This window comes from Canis aureus, chromosome 19, assembly GCF_053574225.1.
Source record: "Canis aureus isolate CA01 chromosome 19, VMU_Caureus_v.1.0, whole genome shotgun sequence".
Classification (NCBI taxonomy): Eukaryota; Metazoa; Chordata; class Mammalia; order Carnivora; family Canidae; genus Canis; species Canis aureus.
Genome location: NC_135629.1, coordinates 45401571 through 45427378, shown reverse-complemented (window position 1 = coordinate 45427378; position 25808 = coordinate 45401571). Strand labels below are relative to the sequence as shown.

General features: G+C 49.1%; 1 protein-coding gene across 4 annotated transcripts in view; it reads left to right on the top strand.

The window, feature by feature from the left end:
- The window catches only part of UPF1 (UPF1 RNA helicase and ATPase), a 36540-nt gene that overhangs the window by 5597 nt on the left and 5135 nt on the right, over positions 1-25808 (top strand). For 2 of the 4 annotated variants that reach the window (XM_077859313.1, XM_077859314.1), the window contains exons 2-19: positions 8170-8312; positions 9936-10025; positions 12244-12411; positions 12770-12950; positions 14526-14687; positions 15343-15460; positions 15612-15710; positions 16200-16308; positions 16476-16635; positions 16751-16869; positions 17356-17520; positions 17622-17736; positions 18176-18319; positions 19134-19347; positions 22444-22561; positions 22942-23098; positions 23845-23987; positions 25142-25316. In XM_077859313.1, the coding sequence (XP_077715439.1) occupies positions 8170-8312; positions 9936-10025; positions 12244-12411; positions 12770-12950; positions 14526-14687; positions 15343-15460; positions 15612-15710; positions 16200-16308; positions 16476-16635; positions 16751-16869; positions 17356-17520; positions 17622-17736; positions 18176-18319; positions 19134-19347; positions 22444-22561; positions 22942-23098; positions 23845-23987; positions 25142-25316 (2580 nt within the window). The remainder of the gene's footprint in view (positions 1-8169; positions 8313-9935; positions 10026-12243; positions 12412-12769; positions 12951-14525; positions 14688-15342; positions 15461-15611; positions 15711-16199; positions 16309-16475; positions 16636-16750; positions 16870-17355; positions 17521-17621; positions 17737-18175; positions 18320-19133; positions 19348-22443; positions 22562-22941; positions 23099-23844; positions 23988-25141; positions 25317-25808) is intronic. The other 2 variants (XM_077859315.1, XM_077859316.1) reach the window with 1 other exon arrangement.

Here is a 25808-nt window from a genome sequence, read left to right as displayed (position 1 = left end):
AGTTAACGCTAGTACACTGTCAATATTAACTAAAAAAGTTCTCCAGCTCCCATAACCAAAAAAAGGAGACATCTCTCTGATAGCTTTATTGAGGTATGATCACGTACTATACAGTCTCTTATTTCTAAGTGTGCAGTTCAGTGTTTTTCTAGTAAATTGGCAGAGTTCAATCACACATTGTTCATTGTCTTTGATTTTCCTTCACTCCTCTTTTTCTTTTCTTTTCCTTCATTTTTGCTCCTGTTAAACTTTGTAGTCTCTCTTCAATAGCTCTAATGTAGGGAAATGGAGTGACCCTGTGTTCGGCCACTCCCAGTCACATGTTGGGGAGATTCACCACCCTGTGTACCCAAGCCCTCCACTTGAGTTCAAAGTCAGGAACCGTGGCCTGGCCACACTGCTTTCACGATGAGCCTGGGAACCCTCATATATCTGTTGTCAGGCCAACCTCTTCAGCTTGGTCCTCCTTGGCTCTTGCCCTCTCAGCAGTTGCTGCTTCCTTGCCTTGCTGTGCTCTGTGAAGCCTGGGTGTCAAAGTGAATCCATTGCTATCTGTAGTTGTTTTGTTAGAAATGCCCAGACTGCAGTTGACCTTAGGGGTTATGACAGCCCAAAAGAGGGAGTGGTTTGCCCTGCAGAGGGAAAGCCTTTGTGAATAGTGGTCCTTAAGTTGTTCAGGAAGGCATGCCTGCTAGGCAGAGGAGTGGGCATGGGACACTACTTTTGGCTTGGTTTAGATGGAGAGTGGGTACAGACTGGTATCCCATGCCAAGGGGTTTGGGCTTGATCCTGGAGCCTCATAGAGCTGCTGAAGGGTACCATGACCTCACTTGAGAGGAAGGGCCCTAAGATGGTGGGTGGACCTGGCAGAGTGTGGACAAGGCTGGAAGGGGAGCTCAGGCAGAGTGCATTGTGCTTGGATATGTGCCTGTGTGCACCAGGGAGTGTGTGAGCTATCACAGTATCAGGCAGCCAGAGTGGCCACTCCTCCTGGGATGTGTTCACTGCACTGGATAACCTGTTGCCCCTGAGTCCTCATAAGGAATTATGGCTAGAGCAGGCATTAGCTCCTGTATGTGATTTTCATCAGAGCCCATGATCCTCCAAGAGTGAGGAAGGGCTCCACACTGGTGGGAGGTATGGGTGAGAATGGTGCTGGTCAGCTGACTCTTTGGAGGCACTACTCTGAGAGGAAGGGTGAGAAGCCCTGCAGGAGAGAAAGGCCCATCAGAGCAGCATGCATAGAGGCTGGAGGGGGCAGATTGTGGGTAGTTGTGGGTTGCCACCCTGGCAGGGTGGTCTTTCAGTGGTATGGGATAGTCCTGACCACAGAAAAGGTCCTGACACCCAGCTCTGCTCAGTGGGACCCAGAACAGTGTGGCCTGGAAGGTGCAGAAGGGCAGCAAATCTGGCTGAATCTTCAGTGTTCCCTTTTCTAGGTGTCTGGGTCTTATGCTCAGGGGGTCTTTGAACTCTTTTTGCCAGAGGAGCTTTCCTTGATAGCCGAATCCTGCTGCTTCCTCTGATAAAACACTGGGATGCTGAGAAAGGGTCATTGTTGGCTTTTAATATGCCTTGGTCTGGTAGCAGCTTGTGAGCTGGACTACAGAGCCAAACCAGGCTTCTTAGGATTCCTCCAGACTTTTGCCAGGGTGGCTTCTAGACATAGGCTGCTTGCTGAGCTCTGCAGGTAGCTCTTTGTCACAACTGAGCATGGCACCCTCCATTCTGCTTATTAGCTCCTTGCAGAGCTCAGTGGCCAGGGATGACCGTGAATCTGGGGAGGTTGCTCTCTTTATCCTGGACTGGAAGGTATTTGGTTGGAGCTGTGCTTGTTTTCCATTAGTCTTTTTGAGTGCATGGCTCTATAGAGTTAATAACCCAGTTTTTAGAAGGCCACCTTGTCCATCTGTATTATGTAAAAATGTTGGTTATGAATTCTCTATGTAAAACAAACCTTGACCATCCATCTCCTCAATTCAGCAGTTGTGAAGATTTTCCTCTCCCCCTTTTTGTTCATTGCCAAATAGTTATAAAGTGAATCCAACATGTCATTTTACCCTTCCTTCTGAGATTGAGCCATATGAGCTAGCAATACACACTCATTTTGACCTTTCCTATTTAGTGCGCATTTCTGGAAACAAAAAGGTGGTTTTTTTGTCATAGTACTGCTGTTGTCAGATGAACAGCACCGACAATAGTTTTTGGGATCATCTAGTACTCGGGGCTTCCCTTTCTCCACAGTCAGATTCTTCACTTGTCAGAAAATGTCTTGGCTTGATCTGGGCCCCTGTGAGGCCCAGCGTTAATATGATTGTCTTGTCTTTTGTTCCTGCTTTCCAGGGCAGTCCCTCTCTCTCCTTTTCATGCCCCTGAGCTGGGGTCTAGATGGGGTTATTGTCCTGTGAGATGTCCTCGCTTCTGGACTGAACCCCCTTGTCACACACTGCCTTCTCTCTGCAGGTATGGAGTGAGCTTATTTGAGAGTGGCGATCCCAGGGCCGGGCAGACAGGGGCAGCCCAAGGCTAGCTAGGGATGCCTCAGACATGTCAGGAATACTCAGCATTGAAATGAACCATAGGGCTAGACTCAGCATGCTGACCAGGAAAAGGGTCCATTGTAAAGAAGAGGCTGGTGAGGATCCTTTCTGTCCAGAAGCTGGGGACCAGGCTCTTGAGTTGGACCGTGTGACGTCATCCTCATAGGTCAGAAATGGTTGAATCTCATCATTTACATGTGGTTAAAACTAAGGGGTTAAAGAAGGCTAAAGAGACATTACAAGTAATGTGTTAACTAGGTCTTGAATGTAAAAAATTACAAAGGACATTATTAGGATGTTGGGGAATTGTGACCATGCTCATTGGATAGCAATATTCTATCAATTTCATCAGTATTTTTCTCCAGTTGGAAGCTGTATTATGATTATATGGAGAAAGTGCTTTTCCTGGGGCCTGTGACTCTGAAATGGATCAGGAAAATAAAAGTGTGTGTGTGTAGAGGGGGAGAGCAAGCATGGCAAAATGTGAGTGGCTGGTGGATTCAGGTGACGGGTGTGTGTTGTTCATTCTCTGTAGTTTTGGAACTTTCTCAAAAGCTGGGGGAAGGCCAGAACTTCTGTTATTAGCCTTTTCCTTAGGTAAGGCTTAGAGATTCTGCCACTCCCCTCTGCCTGGGGCCACACTGAGGGAAAGGGGACTTCCCACTCTTTTTACTTAAACTTTGAGATTAAAAAAAAAAAAAATACTTAAGGGATGCCTGGGTGGCTTGACAGGTTGGGCATCTGCCTTGGGCTCAGGGCGTGATCCTGGAGTCCTGGGATCGAGTCCCATGTTGGGTTCCCTGCATGGAGTCTGCTTCTCCCTCTGCCTGGGTCTCTGCCTCTCTCTCTCTCTCTCTCTCTCTCTCTCTCTCTCTGTGTGTGTCTCATGAATAAATAAATAAAATCTTTAAAAAAAATAACACTTTTCAGACATTGAGGAGTCAATGTAGGTCTAAAGTGATTGCTCTTCCTGCTATCCTCAAGATGTGCACAATCTTGAGTTCTGTACTTAGTTGTATGGAACTGTCCCTGGGCAGAAATTTCTGCCTGCAGCCTTGATCAGCTCAGCAGCTCATAGATAAACTTCAAATAGCAGAGAAGGTGTACTTCAAACTCAGAGCAGAGGTGAGGGAATGAACTGTTTCCCCAGTGACGTGGTTCCTGGGGGTGGGCTTGGTGTGCCTGTGATTACAGGGGTGTCTTGCACCTCAGCCTGGCAGGCCTCAGGGATCCTGGCTGGAAGTGAGAGGTTGATAACCTCAGAGGACCTCAGTCCTGTACTGGCCAAAGACCAGGACCCTACAGTCCTCCTGTCGGGTCACCTGGCACGGGTTGTAAGACCTCTCTGTGCTCTCTAGTGCTTTGTTTTAACTAATTTAATTATAGCTTCTGGGGTCAAATATATTTTTGAAGTTAATGTTTATCTTAAAGCTTTCCAGAGAGTAGAGGGAGAAACTAACAACCTAGCTATAGAAGCCAGTTTGTGTTGTGGCCAGATCATAGCTAGGCAGGAATGGGGCTGCATGGGAACTGGGAATATGTGTATGCGCTCATGTGTGTGCACGTGCACATGTTCCCCAACCAGGAAGCTGGAGGACTACTGGGGCTTTGGAAATCTGAACTCTTCTCTCCAGCTTCCCCGGCTTTAGTGGAGGTGTGGAAAGTCTACCTGACCTTGTATCAGTATCATACTGTCCCCCAGGAATTCTGAGATTAGACCTAAATTTCCTGCCCCTTACCTGAAGGGGTAAGTGTGGTACAGGGAGGGTCCCCACATGTCTGGTAGATGTATCCTTTGCTGGTTCACGCCTCTCTCCCTGGTTAGGGGAGGTGAACTGTGGGATCTGAGGCCCAGATAAGGCAAGAGTGGGTTGAAAGAGAGCACCTGGGTAGTATGCACTTTTCTATATTACTCTATGTACAAAGTTTGATATTTCAGGAAAGTAAAGATTCAGATATCACCAAGGACATTTATTTATATGTAAAAGCTTATGCAACCTGATAAAAAAATTTAGGAGTTGTTCTGTAAACATTTTCTTCAGGGACTAGATAGTAAATATTCTAGACTTTACAGGAGTAAATATTCTAGACTTTACAGGAGAAGCAGCAAAATTGAGGATATTATTAGGCACTTAATCCAGCCATTTAAAAATGTAAGTACTGTTCTGAACTTGAGAGGTGGGCCCACATGCTGATTCCTTCCTAGACCACCTTCTTAGGTGATCTTGGGTTTTAAGGTGTTTTTCTGCTGAGATTAGATTAGAAAAGTACCACGTTTCTCTCTGGAAAGATGAAAGATGATCAAAGTTAAGTCATAAAAGGTGTCAATATCCATTTATCTAAGTTCAGGTTATCAGATCTATGGAAAGAACACTTTTAGATCAAGTAAAAAGAAGTTTGAGTTTCTTAATATTCTTAAAAACTTTGTTACCTCGGGGATCCCTGGGTGGCTCAGTGGTTTAACGCCTGCCTTTGACCCAGGGCATGATCCTGGAGTTCTGGGATCGAGTCCTGCATCGGGCTCCCTGCATGGAGCCTGCTTCTCCCTCTGCCTGTGTCTCTGCCTCTCTCTCTCTCTGTGTCTCATGAATAAATAAATCTTTAAAAAAAAAAAAACAACAAAAACAACTTTGTTACCTCAAGTATTTGGGAAAGCAGTGTATTGAGTTGAAGTGGGATCACAGATGTCGGTTTCTAATTGTTGCCTTCTGAAGTGTGATATGTATACTTCCTTCACTGCCATAAGGTTAAATCCAGGTGCCATAACTTGTCACATACACTGTGTGTGCCTAGGGGCAATCATACCAGGAGACCTTGTGAGTGAGCAGCGCTGGCCCTGTGAGTAGCCTCACACTTAGTATCGCCACTGCATGTGTCAGGGGAAGCCAGAGGGGTGACTTTTTGAAATGATAGCCAACTACCAGAATTTCAGAGGACAACACAACAAAAAAATCTTAACAATCAATTAAAAATGGGCAAAGGACTTCAGTAGACATTACTCCAAAGAAGATACACAAGTGACCAACAAGCACGTGAACAGATGCTCAGCTTCATTAGCTATCAGAGAAATGCAGATGAAAACCACAATGAGATCACCTCACATTCATTAGGATGGCTATTTAAAAAAAAAACACACAAAAGAATGATAATGAGATCAATGAGTCTGTGGAGAAGTTGGAACCCTTGTGCGCTGTAGGTGGGAATGGAGAATGTGTAGCCTCTGTGGAAAATACTATGGCAGTTCCTCAAAAATAGGACACACAGAATTACCATAAGATCTAACAAGCCCATTTCTGGGCATATCCCCAAAAGAATTGAAAGCAGGGATTTGATAATTTGTATATATACTATGTTCACAGCAGCTAAAAAGTAGAAGAAACCCAAGTCCCCACTGAAGAATTAATGGATAAGCAAAATGTATATCCATAGAGTGGAATGTTATTCAGCCTTAAAAAAGGAACTTTTTTTTTTTCTTTGAGCACACATGTGAGTGGGTGATGATGGGGGTGAGGGAGCAGATGGAAAGAGAGAATCTCAAGCAGGCTCTACACCTGTAGATCTCACAACCCTGAGATCATAATTTGAGCTGAAATCAAGAGTCAGATGCTTAACTGACTGAGCCACCCAGGTGCACCAGCTTTAAAAGAGGACATTCTGACACCTACTACAACATGAGTGAATCTGAAGATATTATGCTATGTGACATAAGCTGGTCACAAAAAGACAAATGCTATGAGATTATTTATATGAGGTCTCTAGGGTAGTCAGATTCACAGACAGAAACTAGAATGGGGGGCTTCAGGGGCTGGGGGAGGGGAATGGGGAGTTGGTGTTTAATAGGGACAGTTCCGGTTTGGGAAGATGAAAAAGTTCTGGAGATAGATGATGGTGATGGTTGCAGAATAATATGAATGTATTTAATGCCATTGAGCTGTACACTTAAAAATGGTTGCAATGGTACAGTTTATATTGTGTGTATTTTACCATAATTTTAAAAAGATATCAGGGATTCACAAATGCTAATGATTATGTTATAGCACTAACTTACCTGCATTAAAATCCAAAAGTTAATTTTGATTTTTCTTTGAAAAAACTTTTTCTTTTTTCGAACAAAGCATGGTTTTCTTGCATTTCAATTGGTTGTTGCCTACCTGAAAAAAGTACATTAAAGTAGTGGAAGAGGCTGTGAAATAGGGTTCTGGTCTGGGCTGAGACCATTATAGACACAGGTTTAGACCTCCTACTTACAACCCAAATGCACCACTGCAATTTTTGGAACACCCCCTGAGGGGCATAGCACTCCTGATTCTGGACTTCTGCATTCCCAAGAGAACTGCTATCTTTATCTCTTTTTTAAAGATATTATTTTGTTGAGAGAGAACACTCTGCGGAGGGAGAGGAGGAGGGAAAGAATCCTAACCAAACTGAGCAGCATAGAACCCGATGTGGGGGGTGGGGGGTGCACAATCCCACCACCTTGAGATCATGACCTGAGCTGAAACCAAGAATCCAACGTTCAACCGACTGAGCCACCCAGGTGCCCCTGAGCTGCTGTCTTTAGAATCTTACAGGTGCCTTGGCTGGAGCAGTGGACAGGGAAAAAGGCCCTACAGGCGCTGCTGGCTTGAGCGGGCCCACATGGCATAGCTCAGGTGGCAGGGGCTTTTTGAGGGAAGGAGACCAGTGTCAGGTCTTGTCTCACAGAGAGACCTGGTGCCTGCCCTGGGGTTGCCCTGTCATTCCTCCCTGTCCTCATCACCACTCCACTCTCCTGCTGCCTGACCCAGCCTTGTGTGGGAGATGTGTCATCTCCTTCTGTGGGGAGAGATGACAAGGACTGTTGACCGCCACCTGAGGTTCCTGGAGGTGGCTTTAGGAATGCCTGTTACTCTCTGGCAAACTGAATCTATGTGCCTCTGAATGGACGTTTGAGCTCAGGAGAAGTGCCTGTGAAATTCATGGCTTACTGTTAAAATCGCCTGTTTTATGCTTTTGCTGTTGTAACATACAAAAGGTAATATGTGGAGTAAGTTTATAGCCTCATTTCGGAAGATTGTCTTAAACATTGAACTTCTGATTCATAATGAAGAAGGGCTGCCCTCCAGAGAGGGAAACTGGCAGTGGAGGAAATACTAATGAGAGAACTGCTGTCCCACATCTCCAGTGTACACAACCTTTACTTCTGGCTTAGGCTTTGACAGGACCCTTCTCTGTGATGGGATTCCAGGCTGTCTGGCCTGACATGTGCAACTGTCCCCAGAGGGGATTGCAACTGCTTTGTAGAAAGTCATCTTGCTCCTTGTGGCCCTCAGTCATGGGAACGAAGTGTTTTCTTCAGCATCCTGGTTGGGTCATGTCTCCGTGACCAGATGGGGTTGGACCTGGATATGCAAGAGGCATGGTGGATGACCTAGGCCACCAGCACCCTGTTTTTGACCAGGTAGGTTAAATAGGGAGGTAGAGAGTGGGAAAACTCCAATCAGAAGAAGCTGAACTGTTTCAAAGTAGTGAGCAGGCCAGTGCTTCATGGAAAGGTGCTTGTGGGGAGCACATTTGGGGAGAAGCCATGTGCCTGGGCTAAGGCCCGAGAGCTGCAGCCTTGCATGGTGATGCTGCTATTCTGCTGTAGGTCGGTGGACCAGAGGGCATTCTGCAGAATGGGGCCGTGGATGACAGCGTGGCCAAGACCAGCCAGTTGTTGGCTGAGTTGAACTTTGAAGAAGATGAAGAAGATACCTATTACACAAAGGATCTCCCTGTACATGCCTGCAGGTAAGGGCGGATGGCAGAGGCACAGACTCACCTCCCAGAGCTTTTGCATTCCAGGTGGATTTGCTGGCTTTAGAAGTCCATCTAAGACTGTAGACTGTGACATTTGGTATTACAAAAATAAGGAGGTTCTTCAGGCCTATATATACATAGTCCTTGTTACTGGGCAGGAGGATGGGATCAGCACCCTCATACCCTCATTCCCCCAGAGGGTAGGGGAGAGGCTTCCCTTCTCTGCCTTCTGTCAGGTCCTCGTGGTTCCCAGTACCTGTCCTACTCACTCATTTGAAATGAACTACTTATATTTGGTGTAAGGGTAAAAAGGGTTTACCTTGGGTTTAGAGGGTAAAAAGCAGCTAAGATTTCTCTTAGGAAGAGATGATCATAGGATACTTTAACATATCTGCCTCTCTGATCTGTTCAAAACTTCTGAAAAATTAGAATTGAATAGTCGGTGGATAGAACTACTTGTTGACCAAGTTTGGAATTCTCATTTGTAGCAGGACCTATCCCTTATATTTGGATGGACCCTTAAGAATGGACTTATTCGTGTTTTTTGTTACACGTAGACAGGGAAATTGAGACCAAAAGAGGTGATTGGTCTTGTTCAGGGCACCTGGCAAGTCAGTGCCATTTTGGGCCTGGGCTCCAGCACTGTCTTGCCTGTCTCCCAGGCATGCTGACCTTCTGAAGTCTGTGCCTGCCACAGGACAGAGTGCTGCTCTTTCCCCTGCTCTGTGGGCAGACTTTTCTTTTTTTTTTTTTAAACTTTATTTTGGCTTTTTGTTTTTAACTTTATTTTGGCTCTTTTTTCACTCCTTTACAAATGATTTTACGTATGTGTTAGTATTCCTGTTATCTGCACAAATCCTGGTGAAGTGGTTCTGGTAAAGCTGCAGGTGGTTAAAGTTTGACACCCCTCACCCTCCAAGCTATCCCCATGGTGTGGGGTGTTGGAGGGGGAAGGTTCTTGACTGGAGCACATTCTTGAGACTCAGTCTTGGTTTTATACACATAAAGAACTCCGTTGTTAGCCATTTTTTGTTTTTGATATGTTGATTTTCAGAAGAATGAGGCTGGGGGCTCTCTTGAGGTGCTCCTTGTAAGCTTGAGCTCAAGTCAGCCAGAGACCCTTTGCTGCTGGGTATGAGCAAAGCGTTCCCGGGAGCATGGCGCCCTCTGCTGGAGAGTGGAGTGCCTTGTGAATGCACCGCTCGACTTGTGTGTCCAGAGCCAGGGATGCTGATTTCCCTGCTTATAAGTCATGGTTCCTGAAACTTAAGGCCAAAGCGGGGTGGCTAGGGGTTGTTTTGGGGTATCAGACCTTGTTATTGGGTTCCCCTGGCATTTTCCACAGCTCTCACCCCTCACCTGGCAGGGGCTTTGCTATTGCCTAGGGCTTCTCTCGGAAGCCTCCACGGCCCCCTGTACCCCTTCCCTGCTTTGTCGGGGTTGGGAAGTCTCTGCCGCTAACTGATTGGATTTTGCTAGTGGGATTGTTGGGTTTGAGTATGTGTTTAATGAAAAATTTAAAAATGTTGTAAGAGGAAAGAATTTTACATCTTGCCAAATTAAAACCAGAGAGAGACCTTCCAGATTTAACTGTTGATGTTTTGACTTTTTTAGTTACTGCGGAATACACGATCCTGCTTGCGTGGTTTACTGTAACACCAGCAAGAAGTGGTTCTGTAACGGGCGTGGAAATACTTCTGGCAGGTAGATAATCAGACCGTGCATGTGTCTTTAATCAATGCTGTGCTCAGATTTGTGTGTAAATTATGGAAATGTTGAAGCAAAAGCACAATATAAAATCACGCTAACAAACCTGGTTTTTCCCCTCCTCTGTGACTGGTTTAACTTGAAACAGATGGTGGTGTGTGAATGCCTTAATGTATTTACCCTTGATTTATTCTCTGTGGTTCTTTTTATTATGCAAGTAGGGTTGGCTTAATTCTCCTTCCCCGTTTTTATTTATATTTTTCTGCAAGATGAGCTCCTGGCACGCCCGTTCATCTTCATTACTGGGTGCCTGGGGAGGATGTTCCCAAGACAGTAATGGGCATCCATGGGAGCCACTTCCTGAGAAGGCTCCCTCTGGCCTTAGCTCATCGGAGCAGTCCTGAGGCTAATACGGGCCAGATCCTGAATCATCGGATTAAATTAAGTTCACTTGACCGTCGTCTCTGGGCTTCCCTTCCTGCTGTTGATCAGCAGCAGCTGTGACTGGGTCTCTTGTTTTGTGTTTGGGGTGAGACCAGTTTTGTGCTGGTGCTTGGATTCCAAGAGAGGGTCCAGTCCTGGTGGCTTCTCCAGAGCTGCTGTGATGTGTGACAACTCACACCACTGTTCTGGAGAAGTGGAACAGTCTTGTGAGACAGGGCTCCAGGTTGTCAGCAAGAAAGGAGCATCTTCTGGGAGTCATGTTGTAGAGACCTACAGTGACAAAACCCCATAGGCAGGTATATTTGCACAGAGTCCCACCCTTCCTGTGTCTTCCAGGCTTCACCATTTCATGCGTGCTGCCTAAGGACACAGTGGTCAGATCTCTTGTCATCTTAGAGTTAGCAGTGCGAATTGTAGGGTTCTGAGTGAGGCAAGAAAGTGGGCTAATACTTAATTCTAAAGATTTGAAAGGAAAAGCATCTTCAGGGTAACCGGATTCATATCCCATTTTCAGAATGTTCTGGGTAATTTCAGCATTACTGTGTTTGCATTAGTTCCTCTCCTGCAGGAAAAGCAATTAAAACTTCTTAGCTGGCAACCCCAGCTTCCGGTCAGTAGAGCCAAGATCAGAGAAGTGAGCAAAAGGCCTCTAAGAGAAAACAGACTGTGAACCACACTGCATTTTTGCATGAGACCAGATTGTAAAAATTATGGGGCACTTACCTTCAGGGAGCTTCCAGTGTAACCTGGTGGGGCAGGTGCAGAAAAGACAAGAGGAAATCAGTCTGGTAAAAATGCCTGGTTGTGATAGCTTCAGAAGAGTGGATGTTCTCTGGGTGCACAGTGGTGACAGCTGGCTTCATGAAGCAAGAGAGAGTTAAAATGTGGCATCTGAGCTAAAGCTTGTCACAGAAGGGGTTTCCCCGAGGTGAGGGAGGGCAGCAGCAGGGCAGTCTGGAAGCCTGGCAGGTGTGCTTGGTGTCTGACCAACCCGCAGCAAGGCTGTAGGTAGCTGGGAGAGCCTAAGACAGAGCCAAGCACCACCTGTGGGCTACATGCCCGGCTGGATTGTCTTAGGGTGGAGTTCGCAAGCCCCAGGTGTAGGTGAGCTGTGTCCCGGAAATGGGAAGGACAGTAGAGTCCTGGCCGCCCAGCAGCAAGGAAAGAGCTGAGACAGTGGGGTTTCAGACAGTTCAGAGCGGGCCCTGTGCTTCCTGAGAGTAGCCCTGAGCCCCGCTGCTCTATATTTTTTACTGTCCTCAGGTTTCTAATACGTTTGGTTATCAAATTTCCTGGCCTGCAGCAAATTAGGAGGGGCTGTTGCTCCTGGAAGCAGGCACAGGGGCCTGGAGAAGCAACTTCTTCGAGAGCAGCAGCAGCCCAGAAGCCTCAGCAAGCAGAGAGGAGCCGAGGAAGGGGCAGGCCTCCTGCCTCTCCGGGACAGCAGCCTTGGCCCCACTGATAGGTTCATTCAGGCCCCATACGTAGGATTTCAGAAAGCAGGAACTAAAAAAAAAAAAGAAGCAGGAACTATGTGAAATGTGTTAGGAAAGTTTTCCTTAAAGGCTGTTCAAGTCGGATTGGTTTTTGCGCTCAGTGGGGAGCCAGTTCAGGGGCGGGCTGGCCCCCTGGGATGCCAGATGGATGAGGTGTGACCGCCCCTGCTAATGGACTGTGAACGGTACCGGAACTTTTAACGGGGGGCTCGAAAATTGGAAGTGGTGAAAAGCCAAACTTTGGGTGTTAACTATTTATCATTTCCTGGTTTCAGCCACATTGTAAATCACCTCGTGAGGGCAAAATGCAAAGAGGTGACTCTGCACAAGGATGGGCCCCTGGGGGAGACAGTCCTGGAGTGTTACAACTGTGGCTGCCGCAATGTCTTCCTCCTTGGCTTCATCCCTGCCAAGGCTGACTCAGTAGTGGTGCTGCTGTGCAGGTGAGGGCGGAGCCCCCCATTCAGAGGGGGTGGAGGCACTTGGCCCCAGTAGGCCCTGTTCTGCCCATTAGAGAGGTGTGAGGATATTTGGGGGCTGGGGCTAGTTAAGAGAACTGGGAATGTTGAATAACTTTTGGGGTGTGTTCTGGTTAAATCATAAAAAGAATTCTGTAAAAACAGTGTAAGGAGTTTTAAGAGTTCAGAGCTCAAGTGCATGGGGAGAGGCAGTGATTACTAGCAATTTAAAGGTAATATGATCACATAATAAAAAGCAAGGAACGTCACTTTGGGATAAAAGGTAAGCCTTGGGGGTGGCAATCACCCTCACCCTGGCTTCCCCTGCCCTTGGTTTCTGTAGGCAGCCCTGCGCCAGTCAGAGCAGCCTGAAGGACATCAACTGGGATAGCTCCCAGTGGCAGCCCCTCATCCAGGACCGCTGCTTCCTCTCTTGGCTGGTCAAGATCCCTTCTGAGCAGGAGCAGCTGCGGGCTCGGCAGATCACCGCCCAGCAGATCAACAAGCTGGAGGAGCTCTGGAAGGTGAGGGCCTGCTGAGAATGCAAATCTGCCTCAGCACTGTTCTTGTCCAAGGAGAGCTGCTGGGAGTGACTAGCTTCACAACGGGAGAGATTCTGGAAGGAACTCCAGGGAGAGACTGCCATCTCTACCTGGAATGGCCCCGTGGTGGAATCCCACAGGCACCTCCTGCCAGGCCTCTGGGAACGGATAGCTCCGGTTGCTGGAATTTTTCTCTTGTTGCAGAGGGTGAGGGTGGGTGGTGGGAAGGAGGAAGACCAGAACTGGCTGTGGACGGCTATGGGCGGCTGTGGGTGGACATGGCAAGAGGAGGTAGTCCTGGGGAGACAGGACTGTGAGGATTCTTTAAGATCTCGTTGGCCCTGTGACGTGTCTGAAGCCAGGGGTGAATGTTCAGGGAAGAAGGGATCTAGGTCACAAAGGTCAGAGAGGCAGGGCCCACAGCAGCTGGATGAGTGAAGAGGAGGGGCTTCCAGCTTGGGTGGTTCAGTGCCAACCCCATGTGACAGACCTAGTTCTCCAGGAAAGCCCTTCTCTGGTCCTGGTTCAGCTTTTGGTTTGGTGGGTTTTTGTTTTTGTTTTTTTGTTTTTGTTTTGTTTTGTTTCGTTTGTTTGTTTTGTTTTTTTGGTTCAGCTTTTGTGATAAAGTTTTTGTAATTGGGCTAGAAACTTTAGGAGCCCATATAATCCAAAATCTTTTTTTTTTTTTTTTTTTTTAAGATTTTATTCATGAGAGACAGAGAGAGAGAGAGAGAGGCAGAGACACAGGCAGGGGGAGAAGCAGGCTCCATGCAGAGACAGAGCCCGACGTGGGACTCGATCCCGGGTCTCCAGGATCTGCCCCTGGGCCAAAGGTGGTGCTAAACCGCTGAGCCACTAGGGCTGCCCCCAATAATCCAAAATCTTAAATGTGAATTTATTTTTACTTTGAGTGCAAGTCAGAATAGTTCTCAACTGTCATCTAGCAAGGTACCTTTCTACTTCAGTTTTCAGATGGCCAGAACTATTTCACCTTTTCTGATTATAGCCACACAGCCTAGATATTGTTCTGTCCCTGCCAGGGACGAGTGTATCACCCCTAATCAGGGTCAGGAGGAAATTGGGGTGGGGGGAAAAGTTGGGCCTCCTCTTCTGTTTACACAGCCAGAGGACTAGTGGTCTTTCTGGCAGCCCAAAAGAGGTATTCTCTCTCCCAGTTCAGGGACTAGGCATTTGTTGGAGAATATAGTCACTTGCTGATACAGGTGTGTCAGGCTGTGTACCTGGGGTATCTTTGCTAGTATTCACCCTGTTGGTGTAGCCCTGGGCAAGGGAAGAATAGGGGTGACAGCTGAAGGGGGAGCAAAGACCCAGACCCGTGTCCACCTCCCTGTGCCACATACACTTTATCACATGAGGGCTCTCTTCGTGGGGTGGACACCACCAGCCACCAGTGCTCTCTGAATGACAGGCTGACATTGGCTTGTTCTGATAGGTGGTGGCTATGGCCTGTTCTTCTAATGACTAGTGAGCCCGTGTGTACTTCCTTTTGTATGTAGGTGAAAATGGGGAAGAACAGTTGTGGTGCTTGTCTTCTAGGAAAATCCTTCTGCCACTTTGGAGGACCTGGAGAAGCCGGGCGTGGACGAGGAACCGCAGCATGTCCTCCTGCGGTACGAGGATGCCTACCAGTACCAGAACATATTCGGCCCTCTGGTCAAGCTGGAGGCCGACTACGATAAGAAACTGAAAGAGTCCCAGGTGATGTGGTGTGTGCAGGAGGGTTTCGGTCATTTTAACACAGCGTCTCTCCTAAGGTCTGGGGAGGGCGGTTTTCTCTGCAAACTGCGGACGCTGACGTGGGCAGAGGCGCAGTGCTCTGAGAGACGGAATGGTGGATTGAGGGCAGGCAAGGGAGTGACCCTTGGGCAGACGCCCGGTTGCTCAGAGCTAAACACCGAGTGTTTTTCTGATTTAAAATCCAACAAAAATCCCCCCTCTCAGTTGGGGTCACAGCCTTTGCCCACGGCTATGAGAGTCGGAGCTGAGGAGCCCATGGCATGCTGAGGGCACTCCTTGTACCAGTCTCCTGAAGAACACATGTAGGAAGCGGGAGCTCTGAGGATCGGCCGCCAGCTTCCTTCTCCCTCCACGGTTCACAGAAAAGCCACCTCTGAGAGCAGACGTCGTGTGGGGGTCTCCTGGTCATCTTGAGCGGGTTCTGGGGGTCCTAATGGCTTCTCTCCCGGATGTGCCCTTGTTGGTGTTGCAGGCTGTTGGGTGCTGTGTGCTGCACCCTGACATCATGGCTCGTAAGGTCGCCGTAGGGCACACACCTGTGGAAACCCAGACACGAGGAGTCCAGGCCCGTGTCTGTGTCTCAGGCTAACAGGGCTCTTATTTTTCATGTGCTCAGACTCAAGATAACATCACGGTCAGGTGGGACCTGGGCCTTAACAAGAAGAGAATCGCCTACTTCACTTTGCCCAAGACTGACTCTGGTAATGAGGATTTAGTCATAATTTGGTTAAGAGGTGATTTTAAGTTTTAAAATATTTGTGACCATAAGTAGCATAAAATTCCTAGTTTCACCCTTGTAAAGTGTCCCTTAATTTGAACTCTTCATGGTGGCAGCCTTGGCACATGTTGAAAACGCTAACTTTCTTGCTGTGTTTTCTCTGTAAGACATGCGGCTCATGCAGGGGGATGAGATATGCCTGAGGTACAAAGGGGATCTGGCACCCCTCTGGAAAGGGATCGGCCACGTCATCAAGGTCCCTGATAGTATCCTTTGTGTAAAGAAGGACGAGTTCATCCTGAGCACAGGTGGCCTGTGTGGGGGTCGCCTCGGGGAGGAAAGGGCTCCGCGGGTGGCTGGGGGCGGTGGGAGTCCCTCTGAGTGATGGGGTTTGCCACTGAGTCTTTTCTTCAGTTGTACTCTGAGGGTGCACCATGTGTATCAAACTGATCAAAGAGCTGCCTGGCCTGAGGCCAGGGCCTGCCCAGCTCTGTGCCCTGGGGCTCTGGAGGCTCCACCAGAATCCTGGCCTGCTCCATGCTGGGTGCTGCCCCAGTGCTCACAGGATTGCAGGAGCTGGCAGTAGGGGGGCGCAGACACCATGGTGGTGACTGTCAGTGAGAACATGGGCCAGGTGGGCTGGGTTTTCTGTGCTGGGCACAGGGGAGGGTCTTTTTTCTCAGTAGCTGAATGAAGGCTCCTCAGAAAGGTAAACCCAGCTTTTGACAATGATGAAACTTAACTCAGTGGCACAGATTATGGCGATGAGATCGCCATTGAGCTTCGGAGCAGTGTGGGTGCACCTGTGGAGGTGACTCATAACTTCCAGGTGGATTTCGTATGGAAGTCAACCTCCTTTGATAGGTATGTCCACCTTGCCCCTGCAGGTACTACTGCATCTGTTTTGCAGTGCTCTGCTGGTGGCACAGCTGCCGCCTCCACCATCTGGATGATTCTCATCTGCAGTTGCCAGGCCTCACACCAAACACTCCATGGTCGTGCGGGTCCCTGACCCTGAGTTTTCCTTCCAGGATGCAGAGTGCGTTGAAAACGTTCGCCGTGGATGAGACCTCTGTGTCGGGCTACATCTACCACAAACTGCTCGGGCATGAGGTGGAGGATGTGATCATTAAGTGCCAGCTGCCAAAACGCTTTACGGCACAGGGGCTCCCCGACCTCAACCATTCTCAGGTTCTCACCCATTCTGGGGACTAGAAGGGGCCTGGCTGGCAGAGCCTGCTTGGATGGGCAGCCCCCCTCATTCCCCAGGGTTGGGTGCAGCCTAGCACTTATCTGTTATCTGAAGGTTTACGCTGTGAAGACTGTGCTGCAAAGACCGCTGAGCCTGATCCAGGGACCACCAGGCACAGGGAAGACAGTGACCTCTGCCACCATCGTCTATCACCTTGCTCGGCAGGGCAATGGGTAGGGCTCAACACCACCCAAGGTGGGGGTGGGGGAGACCTGTCTGCTGGGATGCCTGGGGGCCCCTCTTACCTGGCACTCTGTGTTTTACATTATCTGTGTGAGTTCTGATCTTTGTGGTTGCTTTTAATAAGCAAGCGTGCTGCTCTGGTAGAGGCCACAGTGGGTCAGTGTGTTAGCGCATCTTGACTTTTCTACTTGTGTGCACCTTAGAGCTTTGAAAGTCTTTAGGGTGCAGACAGGAGGGTGAGGATGCAGGATCCTGTTAGTAGTATTGCTGCACATGAGAATGTGAAAACTAGGTGGGAATAGGAAGCGCCAGACCAGTTGGGTTTTAGCTCCTTCAGCTTTGTTCATTCCTGGCTTTAGTCTTAGATCACGAGTGGGGCTCTGTTGCCTGTGATTCAGAACAACAGTCCTGGCAGTTAGCATTTCCTGAATTTCCTCTGGGTGAGCTCTGAGACGTTCATTCACATTGTGTTGAAGGCCTGTGCTCGTCTGTGCTCCGAGTAACATAGCTGTGGATCAGCTGACTGAGAAGATCCACCAGACTGGGCTGAAAGTTGTACGGCTTTGTGCCAAGAGCCGTGAGGCCATCGACTCCCCAGTGTCATTCTTGGCCCTGCACAACCAGATCAGGAACATGGACAGGTGGGTGTTGGATAGCCCACCTTAAGCACAGCACATCTCCCGTGCGCGGTCCCTGATGACACATGCCTCCCGTGCCTGCTGACATGTCACCATGCTTCCAGCATGCCAGAGCTACAGAAGCTGCAGCAGCTGAAGGATGAGACGGGGGAGCTGTCATCTGCTGATGAGAAGCGGTACCGGGCTCTGAAGCGTACCGCTGAGAGGGAGCTGCTCATGGTGAGCTCTTAGCCTCAGCACTGTTTTGTTCTGTTTGGCTGTGGGACTGTCCCAGTATGTGGAGCTGTAGATCAGTTTATTTTGCTTTTGGGAAAGAACTTCGATCCCTCCCATATTTGTCTTCTCAGTGGTTGCACATCTTGGTCTGGAGGTGGGTCTGGAACACTCTCCTGCTCTTTTATAACAAACCAACCAAGGTTTCCTCAGCTCAACACTGCCTCTCAGAGGCTGTTTTAGGCACAGAACCATGTCTGTGCTGAGAGATTTTTGTGATAAAGTACGATCACTTAGAGCCTGGACGTAGATGTTGTCCAGGTGGGATAGCAGCCTGTTTCCATAAGTGTCGGGGAGAGTGTGAATCTGTGTCCTGTCTGCCCTTTGGGGCCTGGTAACATTTACCATGCAGGTGCCCTGATGCCTCACCTACTCTTGTCTCCAGAATGCAGATGTCATCTGCTGCACATGTGTGGGTGCAGGGGACCCAAGGCTTGCCAAGATGCAGTTCCGCTCCATTTTAATTGACGAGAGCACCCAGGCCACTGAGCCAGAATGCATGGTCCCTGTGGTCCTTGGTGCCAAGCAGGTGGGCCATTCACTGTAGTCCTGTTTGAAAATGTGTGTGTTCTCTTGTTCCAGTTCTGTGTGATTCTCAGTGCTGGGGTTTGTTTTTGATAATGCTTTATGTACCATGATATCCTGACAGAGCAGAGGGATGCACAGTTGAGGGGTTCTTGGAAGGATGAGTGCCCTACCCAGCACCTCTTTTGGGTCCTGAGTGCACATCTGTGTGTTTCATATGTGGGTTTCCCCGCTATCCACAAGTAAAACATTGCTTTGAAACCTCTCATAAGCCAAAATGAAATAAAGTGAGGAATATCTGTGCTTTCTGAAAGTTCACATCATGCCACTTGGCTTTTGCAAAAGCCAACATTAGTACCTGTTCTTGACAACTGAAAGAAATCTGAAGGGGATTTTTGCTTTTACGATGAAAGCCATGACCATATTAATACAGGTCTTTTGTAAAAGAGAAGTGGCATAAGGTGAACTTTTTTTTTTAAGACTTTATTTATTCATGATAGAGAGAGACACAGGCAGAGGGAGGAGCAGGCTCCATGCAGGGAGTCTGATGTGAGACTCGATCCTGGGACTCCGGGATCACGCCCTGGGCCAAAGGCAGGCGCTTAAACCGCTGAGCCCCCCCGGCTGCCCATAAGGTGACCTTTGTTAGGAAAATCAGGATACTTGTATGTGGTGGGTGGTCCTGTGCCTGGTCAACGCTTACTACTTGAATCCACATGGCCAGGTGGTCGTATAGCACCCGGGTTAGTGCCCCCATGAGCGGGTGTCTGTGCCGTTTCATACTCAGGTTCCTCACCTGTGTGGGCCTCTCCCCACAGCTCATCCTCGTGGGTGACCACTGCCAGCTGGGCCCTGTGGTGATGTGCAAGAAAGCAGCCAAGGCTGGACTATCTCAGTCGCTCTTCGAGCGCCTGGTGGTGCTGGGCATCCGTCCCATCCGCCTCCAGGTCCAGTATCGGATGCACCCTGCGCTCAGTGCCTTCCCATCCAACATATTCTACGAGGGCTCTCTTCAGAATGGCGTCACTGCAGGTAGTGCTTAACCCAGAGTGGGGGGCCTAGAGGGAACGCAGCCTGGGAATGAAACCTGCTGTCGCTGCCCAGGCGGCCTCACGTGGCGATCACTTATGTGTAGGGGTCACCTCAGCTCCAGTGGTGTACAGGACGCAATGTCCACTCTGCGGGGTGGGCTAGGGGAGCTTATCCTTATAAAATGCAGAGTCAGTACGTGAGAATTCTCAGCAGGGGCATATCACACAGCATGCAGAGCAGGAGGTGGCAGAATTGACAGTTCCTCCCACTCCTGACCCTGTTGTTCTCAGAGCCCAGGCCCTGGGGGTTCACAGAACTGAGGTCAGAACTACTCTTGTAGTAACACTGAGGCATCATGTGCCCTTTTGCCATGTGTATGGTTATGCTGAAGGTGCAGAAGCGTCCCTGGAAGGCTGGCTGTTGCTGCGGCATGAGTGGGGACAGTGCTTTTAGAGTGCCCGTGTGTTCTCATTGCCACATGCTTGCAGCAGGCAAGGCCCCAATCAACAAAGAGTACTCACTTTACTAACCCCTTGGGTGCACATCCTTGGGACCCTGTGCGTGACTAAGACACTTGGCAGTTGTGGTAGGTGCTTGGAAAAGGACACAGGGATACGTTTGTGGGCTGTCCTTCAGCCTGGGGTGTTCAACAGGTGCTTTCCCAGAAATGATCAAAGAGAGCCAGCCTGTGGCTTCAAGGAAAATAGTTGACAGTATTTATCACCAGTGGTAAAACCTTGAGAATTCAGATGAAAATCGGAATTTTGGAAAACTCAGCTGATCAAGTCTTTCTAATGCTGAGTGGCTTTTCTGATGAGATCTGTGGTGGACAAATGTCTGTGGAGTGTGGAGTCTCTGGAAGCTCTGCTTGACTTGGTGAGCAAGTACTTCCCATGCTGATGGCCAGCAAGGATGGTACAAAGTCTGAGGCTGTCTCCAGGGCAGGGCCGAGGAGGGCCACCATCATCGCCAGCCTGCAGGGTGACCTTCTATCCAGTGTTGGTCTGGAATCAGGCAGGATCTCATAATTGTGGGGAAGGTCATGAAACACTCTTCCCTTTTCCAGCCACATGCATCTGTGAGTCCCGGTCGTGCTACTGGCAGGGCTGACAGACTGGCTGCAGGAGCAGAGTCCACCGTTCGGGAACGGAGTTGCAGAAACTCAATAGATAATATACTTTAGTGGGAAATGTTGTTTTTCATAAAAAAGGATTTTGCTGATGTTTATTTTTAGAGGAATTCATACATATTTTGTGTTTCTAGGTTTTTAAATACAGTAAACTTCAGTAGAGTAAAATTATGGAAATGGTAGCTATTGGGATTCCTCAACTTTTCAGAGTATGAAAGAGTCCTGAGACTGGCGTTCTTAATGTTTGGTTCATGCCAGCAGCCTGCCATGTCAGCCTTGTCTGGCCTGCTGTCTAGGTGAGATGGAGGCTGAGAGTGCGTGCCCGGCCCGGCCACGAAGCTGCCATGTGGTGCAGTCCTGGGAGTTGATGGGACTGTTACCATCACTGTGATGCTTAGAACATTGCTGGTCCATTGGGTGGTAGGGCCAGGAAGAGCCAGGCCACAGGGAACTTGTTTGCTATTGGATGCTAGTTGGGAAAGCCACCACTTAGCACTGATTCTCACCTTTGCCGGTCCTGCTCTGTAAGACAGGGAGAGAGAAGAAAGAATCTGAAGCACATTCCCTGCCGAATGCAGAGCCCAACTCCAGGCTCGATCTCAGGACCCTGAGATCATGACCTGAGTCAAAAACCAAGAGTTGGATGCGTAACTAATGGTACCACCCTGGTACCCCAAGTACATATTTTTTTAATTCTTCATCAGAGTATAAAGAAGTGCCCAAATCCTAAGTGTTCAGCTTAGCGAGTCTTCTTTAAGTAAACACACCTGTATAATTAGTATCTGAACTCCAAAACACAACCTGACCAAGCATACAGGAGCCCCCTTGTGTCCTGAGGTGACCTCTGTTCAAGGCAATGCTGGTGCCCACCCAGACCCACTCTTGGGGTGGCTGGGCCTTAGCTGTAGGAGGAGCATTTGCACTACAAAAATTGGCGGGCATTAATAGATCAGCCCCTGCCGCCACTACTCCAGTGGCTAAACATTTGCCAGAAACCCCTGAGCTAATGCGCCAAAGAGCTAGCCTTGGCTTCTGCCTTTGCTAGAAGGATAGAAATGGACAAGGCCTCTTTCTCAGCTTGACATAAAATGGATCATTGATTTTTGTGGGTTTTCTAAAATTTTATTTATTTGAGAGAGGGACAGAGATAGGAAGAGAGAACATGAGTGAGGAGAGGGAGAAACCAGCTCACCCCTGAGTAGGGATCCTGACGGGGCTCCATCCCAGGACTCTGGGATCATGACCTGAACCAAAGGCAGATGTTTAGCTGAGCCACCCAGGTGCCCCGATTTTTGTGTTTTGATGCAAAAATGCCATTTTTCTCAGGCTGCTCTGTTGAGTAGGTGCAACTCCATAATTCCCAAAGGGGTGAGTGGGGTGTGTGAATGGACAAACTGATTTTTAAGTTATAAGGAAATGCACAGGGCCCACAGTAGCCAAGGTGAACATGAAGAGCCCAATGGAGGTGTTCTCTTACACTACCAGGTGTCACGAGTTACTATAAAACTGCAGTTGCCAGGATACTCTGGGGACAGTGCCTAAGAGGCAGACCCATCTGTCCATAGTCTTTGGTCTATGACAGGATCAAATTGACTCAACAGTGTCGTCCATAAAAGCCAATTGTAGGGACGTCATGACCCGAGGGTAGGCAGGCCAGAGAAAGGTTCCATAAACAGGCCAGAGAAAGCATCAACCAGTGAGATGTTCAGTGAGTGAGCCAGCATTGTGCACCAGGCAACTGAGTTTCACTTCATCCAGGGTGTTTGGGGGCCATACACCTGTCCGGATGGCCACCTCACGGCCCCATCGACCAGGGTCTCTTGCCCAGAGCCTGCTGTCAGCTGCTCTCACATGTGCCTCTATTTGTAATGGTGTGGTCTCTGCATTGCTCCGTCTGTACTCAGTCAAAATATGCTGTGGCTTTTTCCTCTAATGTGAAGTGTTACCTCTTTTCCCTCCCATGACAGCTGATCGAGTGAAGAAGGGATTTGACTTCCAGTGGCCCCAACCTGATAAGCCGATGTTCTTCTACGTGACCCAGGGCCAAGAGGAGATTGCTAGCTCAGGCACCTCCTACCTGAACAGGTAAGCAGAGACTCGCCCTTGACATCTGCAGGCTTCAGTGGCAGCTTGGCAGATAGCCACTAACCACCACTAAGGTGTTCTTTCTTCTGAAGCTTTTCCTTTACTTCCTTATCCCCATTTTTTGTGGACACCTAAACCAACAGCATATTTCCACCTTCCATCTTCAGTGTGTTTTTCTATTGAGCAAAAGTTGCTAAGCCCACGTGTGAAGCTTTTCTGTCCCTCGTGACTCCCTTGGTAAATGATGGGGAGCCCAGCTGTCCGTGCAGCGGGCCTTCACAGGGCTGCCCTGGAGGTGGAGCCGGCCCCACACCTCCCATGGTCTCTAGCCTCAGTCTCAGGAGCGTGCCACCTAGGAACTGAACGGCGGGTTTTCTTAGGACGGAAGCTGCAAATGTGGAGAAGATCACCACGAAGCTGCTAAAGGCGGGTGCCAAGCCTGACCAGATTGGCATCATCACACCTTACGAGGGCCAGCGCTCCTACCTGGTGCAGTACATGCAGTTCAGCGGCTCTCTGCACACCAAGCTCTACCAGGTGCGCGCACCCAATCGGGCCTGCTGGGTCCCACCACAGAAGCGGACCTTGACCTGACCTCCAGGCCTGTGGCCTGTGAACCGGCACAGTTTGGGGGGCGGGGGGGTGCATGTTCCTTCAGGTTTTTCTCAGGATAGTTTTCAGAGCAAAACTTAAAGTAATTCCAAGTTGAAACATATGGCATGATTACGTGCCGGCCTTACAGTGGATGTTACATAGTTGTGAAAACGCTGTTCACTCCTGTATCAACACCTGGATAAAATGTCCAGGATAAAATGTCCAGTCCTCAAACGACCATCCTGAAAAACGACCCCTTTCAGGATGCAGGACAACGTAATTATTTCTCTCTGCAGAAATGGACCAAAATGTAAAGTAATGACTGAGTGACGATGGCAGTTGGTCTCTGTTTTGTTAACTTGAGTACAGTCTAAGGTTTTTTGTGCCAAGCATGTATGTGTTTATCATTGGGAAACAGATTGCCAAGGTTAAAAAGCAACCAGAACCCAGGAAGGCCAGGAAAGTGGGTCGGGGGACCATGAAGGCCCGGTGGGAGCAGGCTCAGTCAAAGGGGTTCCCTCCTTGCTTCCTCACAGGCACAGCAAGCAGGTGGCTGGTGCCAGGGCTCTGCAGGCTTCAGGTGCCAGGCTCTTTGGTAGGATTGGACAGTGCATCTCAACACAGTTCACACAGTTAGAGGGTCCTCGAAGGCAGCCAGCTGGCTGACTGTGACCATGTGTCCCTTGTAGGAGGTAGAGATTGCCAGCGTGGACGCATTCCAGGGGCGAGAGAAGGACTTCATCATTCTTTCCTGCGTGCGAGCCAATGAGCACCAAGGCATTGGATTTTTAAACGACCCCAGGCGGCTTAATGTGGCCCTGACCAGAGCAAGGTATGGAGGCCTGAGTCCCATTAGGCTTTGCTGGTGGCAGGTGCCTCCCTCCTGACACAGGAGTTCTTGGAGGGATTTTCCCTCAGAATCTGGAGCTGGGAGGGTCCACCCAGGAGCCGCTTCCCTGCCTGGTTCTCCTCTTTGTCTGGTTGTTCTTGCATCACAGCTGAACCTTGGGCTGCATACAGGGCAGGACTGGACTTTGCCAGCACCAGAGGGTAGAATGTTCCCAAGCAGCAATTTAGAAAGAATGCATTCCTATGAGACACCTTTGTTTCCTGTCCTGGTGGGTTTCTGTGGCCTCAGTTTTGCGGCAAGGGTAATCTAGGCCCTTTTGACCTAAGATCAAAATGCAATAGTTCAGGTTGTGTTCCTGCAGAGAATTGAATCCATGAATCTAATCTTTTGGTCTTGTATGCTTCTTTGACCCTAGAATGTAACCTGTCTTGAAATAATGATGATAGCAAAGGAGACCCAGAAAATAAGGAGGCCCCTTGTCACCTTGAGTAAAACCAGTCCTCAGCTGCCCTGTATCAGCTGGAAGTTAGGCTCACTTCACACGTTGGTTTTTTCCCCTCTCAGGGCATTTTGGTGGTTATCTGTTACCTCCTACCCCTTTCTAGGGTGCTCTCTTGTTTGGTGGCCAATACTGGGGCATATGGGGATCCTGAGACAGCTGGGTAGGGTGAGCATCCACCAGAGAAGCCAGTCCCCAGCTTGGTCATTGAGTTCTGTGCCCTGGGCTTTTGGGGTTCCCGAGGCACAGAGCCTGCTGGGACTGGTGATGATCTCCCAGGAGGCCGATTCATGGCTGAAAACAAGGAGACTCCTCTGAGCTCATCTGCTCATGGAAGCATTTGATACCTGGGCTCCTCAGAAATTGTTTTCAGATATACCCGGTGTGCTGTTGGCAGTTCGCACAGTGGGCTCCAGTGCCAGCTCCATCCCTGTGACCAGCAGTGTACCTGTCTGCCCCCAGCAGGCCAGGTGTCTAGGCAGGGAGGGAGAGGATGCCGGGAGAGCAGCCTGGGCTTAACTTCTGTCACCTTGGATGTGGATTTTGAGTCTGTTCAGTCTTTCCTCATTGTTCTACGTGGTGTTCCACTCATCATGTAGAGCCCTAAACACCATATTTTCATGCCCATACCTTGCAGGTATGGGGTTATTATTGTGGGCAACCCAAAGGCCCTGTCCAAGCAGCCCCTCTGGAACCACCTGCTGAACTATTACAAGGAGCAAAAGGTGCTGGTGGAGGGGCCCCTGAACAACCTGCGGGAGAGCCTTATGCAGTTTAGCAAGCCCAGGAAGCTGGTCAATACCATCAACCCGGTGAGTACCAGTGTAGGCTGGCAGAGGGGCATGGAGGAAGACAGGGTCAGGAACCCTCTTCTCCCTCAGAGTGGTGTTCCTAGCACGTGGCTGTGAGCAGTAGCAGGTGTAACCAGCGACCGGTGTGAGCTGAGGCTAGACATGCATGTCCATGTGCACGAGAGTGATGGAGCTGGCCTGTTGTCACAGAGCTCCCCCACCCCAGGTCTCTCAAGTGTTATAAGGCGCTCTCAGACCTGACCTTTTAGGACACAAAGTCATGAGTGGTGTTTAGGAGTTGGACATAGTGAACCCAGGGTGCTCTAGGGGACTTAGAAGCCATGATGTTGCTTGAGGTGAAGCCTGAACGTATCTATGTTCAGCATCAAAGGTCAGGTCTGTAAAAAAAAAAAAAAAAAAAAAAGGCCAGGTCTGTGGAGTAGGGTGGGTGAGGCCCAGAGCCCACTGGTCAGCAAGCCCCTCAGGGTTGGCCTAGGCATGGCCTGGGAGGTG